General features: G+C 33.9%; 1 protein-coding gene across 1 annotated transcript in view; it reads left to right on the forward strand.

Annotated features, from left to right (window-relative positions):
* LOC129217330 (RNA polymerase II-associated protein 3-like) overlaps positions 1 to 10,066 on the forward strand; it is a gene marked incomplete at its 3' end in the record, with an annotated part of 42,740 nt that extends 32,674 nt beyond the window's left edge. The window contains 2 exon segments of the mRNA XM_054851613.1: positions 5,840 to 6,055; positions 9,854 to 10,066. Of these exon segments, the coding sequence (XP_054707588.1) occupies positions 5,840 to 6,055; positions 9,854 to 10,066 (429 nt within the window).
* Positions 10,067 to 10,204: the final 138 nt, after the last annotated feature.

Genomic DNA, 10,204 nt, shown 5'->3' on the forward strand with positions numbered 1-10,204 from the left:
TATGCAATTAATATATGTATTTAGTAACTGATTTCCAATTGTATGTTTGATGCATAAACTCATTTGTAAGTTAAAGATGTTTTGAAAAGACTTTCTTCCAGAATAGGAAAAAATAGGCATTTCTGATAATATATGTTAAAGCCCAATTGGTGAAAATCTCTTATGTGATTGAGAAAAATGGATGTCATATTTCAAATCAGCGAGCCATATAGAATAAAAGTCACTCATTACTGTACAATTACTTTTTCATAACCCGAATTTGTTTGATGCATAAACTCGTTTGTAAGTGATAAACTTACAGATATTTTGAAAATACTTTCTTTCTCCCAGAAAAGGAAAAACATTGGCTTTTCAGCCTATATGTTCAAGCCCAATTGGTAAAAATCTCTTATGCGATTGAGAAAAATGGATATCATATCTGAAATCAGCTCACCTAATGGAATAAAAATCACTCTTTACCGTACAGTCATTTTCATGACCCGAATTTTTCAGGTCTGTGTAATTTTAGACTATAAACACTTTTTTTCCTAAGTGTTGCCAAAATCAATTGTCTTTTTACTTAGCACCGTTATCTATTATTGGCATTAAATTTCATACCTGCTCCAGAGAAACCTTGATTCAAAATTTTCACTATGATTACTATTAATATACTAGATAGTGGGAAAATTCCAGAGGTAAAGGGGAAAGTTATTGCTGAGGCGACTGACTGGGAAACAAAGGGTATAATTTTGAAAGATTCAATGGTGCGTGAGGTGGGAAACTCAATAGGCAGAGTTAGACGTAAGGTGGCTAGATGTTGTTTGCCAGGGGCTCGAGTAAGAGATGTAAATAGGGTTGCTGAAAAGAAGGGGGTATTTAATAAAGAGGATGTAGTTACTTTGTGGGTGGGAACTAACGATGTAGGCCATAGTAACAATGATGAGTTTACAAAGGAATGGTATTCCCTGTTGGACAAAGCAACCAACTGTTCGGCAAATGTCCAAGTGGTTGGTTTGCTTCCCAGGTATGGAGTGCATAGGAGTTGGTTAAACCAACGGGCTATGTGTATGAACCTGGTACTCAAGGAAATTTGCGTTAAGCTTAGTATCAGGTTTATTGATGTGTGGAGTAGATGTAAACGAGATTGGATTGCTAGGGATGGCCTACATCTGAGCTCTACAGGGGTCAAAATGGTTAGTGGTTTGGTTTTAGAGGCTTTAGAATCAAAAAACTAAGTTGGAATGGGGGGCATGGTTTAAGGAGCAGAATTCGAAAGGGTACTAACTATCGGGATTTTAGTAGAAACGGAAATAGGGTGGCTAATAAGAGAAAAGATTTTAACACTTGGGATTCAAACAATCGTGCAGCATTAAATAAAAGTAAGATGGGCTTACTTAAGGTTTTTTATACAAATGCTCGTAGTATTAGGAACAAGATGGAAGAATTGAAAAGCATAATTATAGACGAGAGGTTGGATATTATTGGAGTTACCGAGACATGGGCTACCGAAAGTGATGATGATTTATTAACTATTGCTGGGTATAATTTGTTTAGACAAGATAGAGTAGGTAAAAGAGGTGGTGGGGTTTTATTTTATGTCAGAGACACTTTAATTTGCAATGAATTGGTAATTAATGATAAACCTAATGAGATTGATATGATTTGGCTGGAGTTGATTAGTAATAAGGGCAAAAAACTACGTTTGGGAAATATTTATAGGTCACCCAACTTAAGCCAGGATCAAGACGAACAGATGTTTAGTATTATTAGTGACATTTCTAGCAAGGGGTCAGTCATCATAATGGGAGATTTTAATTTTCCAGGAATTGATTGGAATAATTTTTACCATAGTAATAGCAGAGAAGAGGATTTTTTGAAAGTAATTGGTGACTGTTTCTTAGATCAAATTATAACTCAGGGTTTTTGACAGGACGCGATTTTAGATCTAGTTTTCTGCGACATGGAAGGCTCTGTTCAGGGGTTATGTGTAGGGGAACACATTGGAGATAGTGACCACAACAGTATTAGGTTTGGGATTAAATTTGATATGCACAAAGTAGAGAATTTTAGGTTTGTGCCCAATTTCAGAAATACTGACTTTGTGGCACTTCGGCAGAGTTTGAAAGCAGTTTTTTCTTCTGGATTGGACAATAGCGATGTGAATCTTCAGTGGGCAGAGTTTAAGGAAAATCTAGCGAATACGGTTAGGGATCATGTTCCTTTTAGGAGAAAGGGTGTCAACACTAAAATTTGGCCAATGTGGTTCTCCAGGGAAACTAAAGACGCTCTAAATTACAAGCAAGCTGCTTTTCATAGGTTTAGAGAAACAGGTCACAATGCAGATAGGCTCCAATATTGTAAGGCAAGGCGTAAATTTAAGTATTTGGTACGGATTCAGAAAAGAGAGTTGGAGCAAAGACTGGCACATAACATAAACAGGAATCCCAAGAGGTTTTTTGCATACGCTAATTCGGGGAAAGTTCGAAATAGTCATATTGGGCCACTGGTTAATGAGCACGGAATTATAATTCAGGACGATAGTGATATTGCTAATGTTCTTAATAACTTTTTTTTGAGTGTTTTTAACGATAATTGTATCTCAACAGTTGACACCAACAAGACACAAGCTATAGTACAGCTTGAGGACTTGGAATTTTCCAGGGATGACGTTTTATTTCATTTGAAAAAAATTAAAGAGACTAAGGCTCCGGGGCCAGATAATATTTATCCGAAAATTTTAGTTGAATGTGCAGAGGAATTAGCAGATGTAATCGCAAACATTTTCAATGCTTCTTATAATTCGGGGACAGTGCCAGAGGACTGGAAGCTGGCTAACATTACACCACTCTTCAAGAAAGGATCTAAAGGGAGTGCGGGAAATTATAGACCTGTGAGTCTAACTTCGGTGGTTTGCAAAATTTTTGAAACATTGATGAAAATTAAGATAGTAAATTTTCTAGAGACTAATAATCTATTGACTAGTTTTCAGTACGGTTTTAGGAAAGGTAAATCTTGTGCAACTAATTTATTACATTTCTATGACAAAGTTACCATGGCTTTGGACAATAAGAAGCCTGTAGATGTTGTTTACATTGATTTTCAAAAAGCTTTCGATAAGGCACCGCATGTTGCTCTACTTAGCAAATTAGCTGATATAGGAATAGGAGGGAAAACTTTCATTTGGGTAAAAAATTGGCTGACCGGAAGGAAACAAAGAGTAGTTGTAAGGGGAAATTATTCTAATTGGAGTGAGGTCTTAAGCGGGGTTCCTCAAGGATCAGTGTTAGGGCCTGTTTTGTTCATTGTCTTTATGAACGATATTCACAAAAATATTTCTGGGAACATGAATTGTTTTGCTGATGATGTCAAAGTTATTGGGGACTGTAGAAAATGAAGAACAAGCAAATCAGCTGCAAGAGGATCTAGATCATATTACGGAGTGGGCTGATAAATGGGGTATGGCTGTTAATGTTGGGAAATGTCAAGTGCTACATTTAGGGCATGGAAATAAGTGTACAAGTTATTACTTGCAAGGTTCAGTCATTAGTCAGGCAGACAAAGTTACTGATCTGGGGGTCCTAATAAGTCAGGATTTAAAGTTTAGCCAACAGTGCAGCATTGCTAGCAACAAAGTCAATAAGATGCTTGGGTTTATCAATAGATCTATTTCAAATAAATCTAAAGAAGTTCTTCTGCCCTTATATAGAAGTTTGGTAAGACCCCATTTGGAGTATGCTGTTCAGTTTTGGTCTCCTTATCTTAAGAAAGATATTAATGTATTGGAAAGGGTTCAAAGGCGGGCTACAAGGCTAATAAGTGGACTTTCCCACTTAGATTATGATTCCAGGCTTAGAAGGCTAAAAATGTACAGTCTTGAGTAAAGAAGAGACCGAGGGGACATGATTCAGCTGTTTAAATTTATTAAAACGAAAGATGTTACGGGGCTAAAGTTTAGCACTGAAAACAGGACAAGGGGTCATTGTTTTAAGCTATTTAAATCTCAGGCTAACATGGATATTAGGATAAATTATTATTTTAGCAGGGTAGTGGAACCTTGGAACAGCTTACCGGAAGAGGTGGTAATGAGCAAAGGAGTAGACAGTTTTAAGAGGGCCATTGATCTTCACTGGGGATTGTAAATTGACTAGGACCAGTCTAGCTGGGCCCAGAGCCTGTTGCTGGTCGTCACTTTTGTATTTGTATTTGTATTTGTAATATTCTTGTCGTAAGGCAATGAATTTTTGTAACAATGGGTTTTATTTTTAATCATTTAATTGGGAAATTGCATGAAATTTACTGCTTTTCATAATCACATTTTTGAACTAAGTTTTTTAGAAATAAATTATAGCCTATGTTTCTCCCTGATAACATAGCTATCTATGGCAATGATTAAAATCGGTCCAGTAGTTTTGAAGATTACCCCGGACATACATACTCACAGAAATAGCCATTTATGTACATAGATACACATTTTCCGAAAAAAAAAGACATTATCCTTGAAAAGGCTGGGAGGGGGTGGGAACTTCGGATTACTTGAAGGTTTTAGCCGGTACCTTCCATCTTCAAGTTATCGAGAGTTGACTGTACTTAACATATGCACTGCAATGTTAATTTTAGTAGGCATGAGCAGTAAACATGTGGAAACATCTAGAACTTTTTACAATCCTCTGAGAGTTACACGTGGATCATAGTGCCACCTATTACTGAGTCATGCTAACTACAGTAGAACCTCGATTATCCGAAGTAATTGGGACCGAACCTACTTCGGATAATCGAGAATTCATTTATAATAATCTAGTTTACTATGTAGTATAGTCCTTGAACTGTTATTATGATTATTTTATTTGTTAAATAATTTATAATAAATTTATCTCTGAAACAAAAACTTACAAACATTTCAATGGAAGCTTCACCTGGTATAAATTGGCCATCCTTTTGCCGTGCAACTCTGTCCCGAAGTTTACTTAAAAGCACGAGTTCAGAGGAATCACTGTTCCTGTTGTTCCAACCAAACAAGGCAGTTTAAGAAACACTCAAAAGCATCACTGTTAATGATCTTATTTACTCCAGAATCACTGTCATCTTCATCCTCTTCATCATTTTCATTTGAAAAATTTCGGACTGCTGCTATTAATTCCTCAATATTGAGCAACTAGAAGGAAGACAATTCAACCAATCTGTGAGTTTTCTATCCTCACAATTTTCAAAATCTTTCATTGTGCTAAAAAGGCTTGATAATTCAGCAGCACTATCTTTCACAACGTCTGTAGCATTTTTACCTGAGCTAGTTGAAAAATTCGGCAAAAGTTTTCGCCAACTTCGTCTTAGTATTATCTGCCCTCTTAGTTTGGAAAGGACGGCTTGCATACAAAACAAATGTGAAATATAAAAAAAAACTTTAGAAATGCGTGTTTGTTAAGAGAAAATTTTGGATGATAGAAAGTGAAAAACAAAGTGAAGACGAAACCGACTTCGGTTAACGGAGAATTTCGGTGATCGAGGTTCGGATAATAGAGGTTCTACTGTACTCAGTTTGATTGAATGCTTTTATCTATGAAATTACCTGGTTTAATAGTTAAGAAAAATGAGTGAAAGAAAATAGTGTGTTTAAATGATTCCTAGTAAAAAATATATTTTTAAACATACAGTGAAACACTGTTTATACATTTTTGAAGGGACTGCATTAAAAAGCGTACAAATGAAAAAACGTATAATAGCTTTAGGTTAATGTGTATTGGATTCTGAGGTGACCATTTTTAAAAATTGTATAAATGATAAAAACGAATAAAGGATAAATGTATAAACGATGCTTCACTGTATTTCTGAAATTAAAAATTGACGTTTTCTCATTTTATCATAGAATTGTGATTTATCTGAAGTTAGTTTACATCAAGAAAATGAAGTTGTGAAGTCTCAAGAATTTTGGCCAACATTTTTAGGTAATAAAGCAGTTGAACCTCCAGATGAGAAAATGGATGCAGAAAAAGTTGTCTTACCTACTGACAGTGAAATCCAGTGTATTTTACCTGACTCGAAAGTATTACCAATTAAAAAATCATCATCTAATATTGATAAGGTAAGTGGTTTTTTAAAAATATTATTATGAATCTTAGAAACATAGTTGTTTTTACGGCCATTTTCTCTTTGCATGGTCTTTGTTTGTAGTATGTTATTCAATTTTAGCTCCCTGGTTCACCTCATGAAAAAGTCTTAAAAAAAAAAAAACATTTCTGGAAGGTGAGAAATTTTCGTCATTTGTCATTTTTTAGGAATGTTTTATTTCCATAGCTGCCAAGTGCTCCGTTTTTCCCGGAGTTTCTCCGATTTTTATTGCGTACTCCGAAAATCCGATTTATTCCAAAAAACTCCGTTTTTTGACTTTGCTTGTACACTTTTCGATTTCTGAGGAAAAAGAAGAAATTTCCCTATCCTGGAAGTTAGGAATTGTGCACAAACTCAACAAAAGAGGAGGCAATTTAATGCCCTGGAAGCATTAGTGTCAAGATAAACACTGAGTGGGAGCGCTAATCGATCGGAGAACATCGTTTTTTCATTGAGCATTTCAGCTACGTGCAAAACGTAGCCGCCATGTTTGGTCATTCAGAAGATGGAAGTTGACGATGCTTAAGTGCTTTCGTTTTCAAAGACAAAGCAGAATTGGGGGTTTCTTTTAACTGCAAACTAATAAAAATCAGCAAAATGTGCTGCAAAATGTTTTTTTTGGTTATTTTAAGTAATTTTATTGAAAAATGAAAACAAGTATACTATTTAAAATTTCATCTTATCCCTATTGCTTTGGACACGAATGTGCTAAAGATTCTCAATTAAATTGTAGTTTCATGGGGATTTTTTATTTTCAAATTATTTTCATGCAACAAATTCAAAATTTTATATCTGAATTTTTGACTTAGTCGCCATATTTGGTCATTTGCGAGATTTAAGTACACAAAACTCTTAAAGTGGCGAAGTTTTCAAAATCGGAATTAGATGTTTATTGCAATGCAAACTATTGAAAAAAATGCGAAATGGGCTTTTTTTTTTTCGGAAAATTAATTTTTTTATTGAAAAATAAAAAAAAAATTTCTTCAGAATATTATGTTATCCTGATTGGTTTGGATGCTAATGTGCTAAAAACTGTCTATTTCATCTAAATTTTAGTTTTTTTAAGGATTATTAATTATTTATAATTACTTTTAATGCAACAAATTCAAAAATCTATCATCTTAAATTTTTTGCATTGTTGCCATGTTTGGTCATTTGCAACATGGAAGTAGACAAGACTATTAATAGCCTAAGTTTCCGAAAACAGAATTGGTTGTTTGTCTCAATGCAAACTATTAAAAATAACAAATGGCAAAAAGTTATGGGTTTTTTTTTAATTATTTTTTTGAAAGAGAAATTTTATCTGTATTTGATCCTTATTACCTCGGAGGCTTTGTTATAAGCTGAAACCATTTCATCTAAAATGAAGGTTCCTGCTGACTTCTCATTTATTTATTTATTTTTTTAAATAAATCAGAAATCTATTTTAACTTGAATTTTCCACGTACAAAAAAAGTATTGAATGACTCTATTTTAAAATGTGTGAAGTCCTATTCATCTATTTTTTTCATGAAAGTTGTAAAAACTGCCCCATCTCCCCTCCAGTTTGTGTTTCAAAACTTGGTGACAGTTGTGGCCACTAAGTTTTTGGAGTCTAGTGGCCACTGGCCACTTAGAAGATTTCCAAGTCTTGACCTTTACTATGAAGTTGCTTTACTTCCAAGTATAAGAAGTAATCGTGTTTTTTTTTTTTTTTTTTTTTTTTTTTTTTTTTTTTTTTTTTTTTTTTTTTTTTTAAATCTTCAATATGTTCTTATGCAATGCATTTTCAATACATGTAGGATATGTATAAAGGAATATTTTTAAAAAGGGTTGCAGTTTTATTAAATCAAACAGTAATCATGTTTTTTTTTTTTTTTTTAAATTTTCAATATGTACCTACATAATGATGCTTTTTTAATGTAAAATATTTTTATCTTATACTTGGTTGTAGTTTTGTTGAAAATCTAACAGGAAAATTCAGAAACGCATTGTAAGGGTGCTTAGAACTTATAGAAGCTTATGGTACAGAAGGAAGGTTTAGCACAGGCCACGATTTGGTGCTCCTATTTTAACCCTCATTGCTCCTATTTTTTCCCTTAAGTGCTCCTATTTTTTTTTATCTTGAGGTTGGCAGCTATGTATTTCCTCCCCCAAAGTTTGCCTAGTTCTGTAGTATTAGTAAATTTTTATTTTGAGGGGATGGAAAATAAGTGAAAGGGTGCACGATAGTTTTAAACCATCTGATATTCTGTTGAATAGCTGTCCTGATCCCTGCCTTTAGAAAAGAATTCTAGCTAGGAACCACACGATAGTGTCATTATGTTAAAACCTAACTAAGTAGCAATCAAATGGGCACACTAAAACATGTTCCTGGAGGCATAAATTATTTGCCCTTGTGTCCGCGTTATCGAAAGATGAGGTCTTCAAGTCTGCCGAAATTTCAAGAAAAGTCGTTAAATTTAGCGAGTTTTGGCAGGTCAGTGAGAAATTGGTACAGTCGTCCCCACTCAATATTGTTAAATTTCCCCACTTTAAGAAAAAAAAAATTTTTATCAGTATTCTGCTTAATCTCATACACTCGAAGTTCTTTGAACGAAACTCTTTACTTCCAGTCAAATTTTTCCTCTTTCTTGCAAAGAAATTTCAGTTCACTCCTAGAAATTAAAAGGTCACTAATAACAAATCACAAATTAGCGGTTAACTGTAATCTTAGTTGACTTTTAGCTGTAATCTTATCTAATGAGGCTGTAAAAGTAAAATGCATCAGGGGTTGGGTGTTTGAAGAGTAGGAAAAATTGGACCTCATGCAGTGAGCGGGGATTAAAGTTGTTTCTTTGATTGGCTCTGACCCTATCCAGTCTTGTCTCGTCTCATGCAGCAAGAAACTTGACTGCTTTCTGTATAGAAAAGTGATTCCCAGAGCTATTTAAATTATTGTTGTTCAAAAGACATTTGCCAATGACTTGGTTTGACATTTCACGAGTTTCTGCAGCTGGAGAATATGGTAATGCTTTTTCCTAACTTGGTTGATGACTTTTTCTTCTCCTTTGGACTGATTGTGTGGTAAAATGAAAGCAAAAATTAAAAATGAGAACATCAGACGGATATTGGGTAAGAATTTGGGATTTCCCAAACTCTGGTATCGAGAATGAACCAAAATGCTGATAAAATTGAAGAAGAGTAGAAAAACAATTCATAAAAGTGATAGATGTTGGCACTTGAACAACAACCCTCTTTGTTTACTTTTGCTATCACTTCTCCATGAGTGCACTATAAATCTCCCAGATAAAATCTCTTTCTTTTTAATCAAGAGTCTATTGTATGTTCCTTCAAAAGTTTTTTTTTTTGGCTTGGCATTTTTTCCTGAAACTTTGAAACAAACAAATGCTTCTTTACATTTTCTTTTGCCTTTACATTTTGTCTTTTTTTTTTTTTTTTTATCTTCTCAATTATCTAAATTATTCAGTGTTAATATTGCATAGCTGCCAACTCTTCTGATATGTTCGGGAGACTCCCAAATTTTGATGCCTTCTCCAGAACTCCCTAGTGAGATAAATAACTCCCAAAATTTCACATAAATTTTTTTTTCAATGATTAAATTTCAGGTAAAATTCCAATTCAATGATTGAGATCACAAAAATGAAGCCATATCATACATGAGAATAAAAATTCTATATGTTTGATCATATTTGAATATTTCAATGTTGGCGCTATGAATGGTGTTGCAGAGTTATAAATTAAATAATTTACTTTTTTTTATAGCTTGAATACAGATTCAGTTTTATTTTAGGATACCTTTGAAAAAGTTTGTGTAGCTAGTATGAATGAAAAAGCTTTCATCAAAAAAGTTAATGTTCTCAAAGCTGAAGATGAAAAAAGTGTTCTTAACATTCCTACTTTGATTCAACAAACTTTGCCTCCTGTTCCACCATCGTACTATCAATTTGCGATGCACTGGAGAAATATTCGTGATAATCCAGTTCTGAGATATCAGTATTTAAAGGTACGTAGTTTTATAATTTCTTGGTTTTAAAATTTCAGTGCATTGTGCCTAAAATCCTGTACTTAAAATTTCTGAGGAAAATCAAGTAGAAGCTCTTAAAATGTTCTTTTTTTTGGGGGGGGGGGGATAAAATTCATG

This window comes from Uloborus diversus, chromosome 2 (assembly GCF_026930045.1).
Source record: "Uloborus diversus isolate 005 chromosome 2, Udiv.v.3.1, whole genome shotgun sequence".
NCBI lineage: Eukaryota > Metazoa > Arthropoda > Arachnida > Araneae > Uloboridae > Uloborus > Uloborus diversus.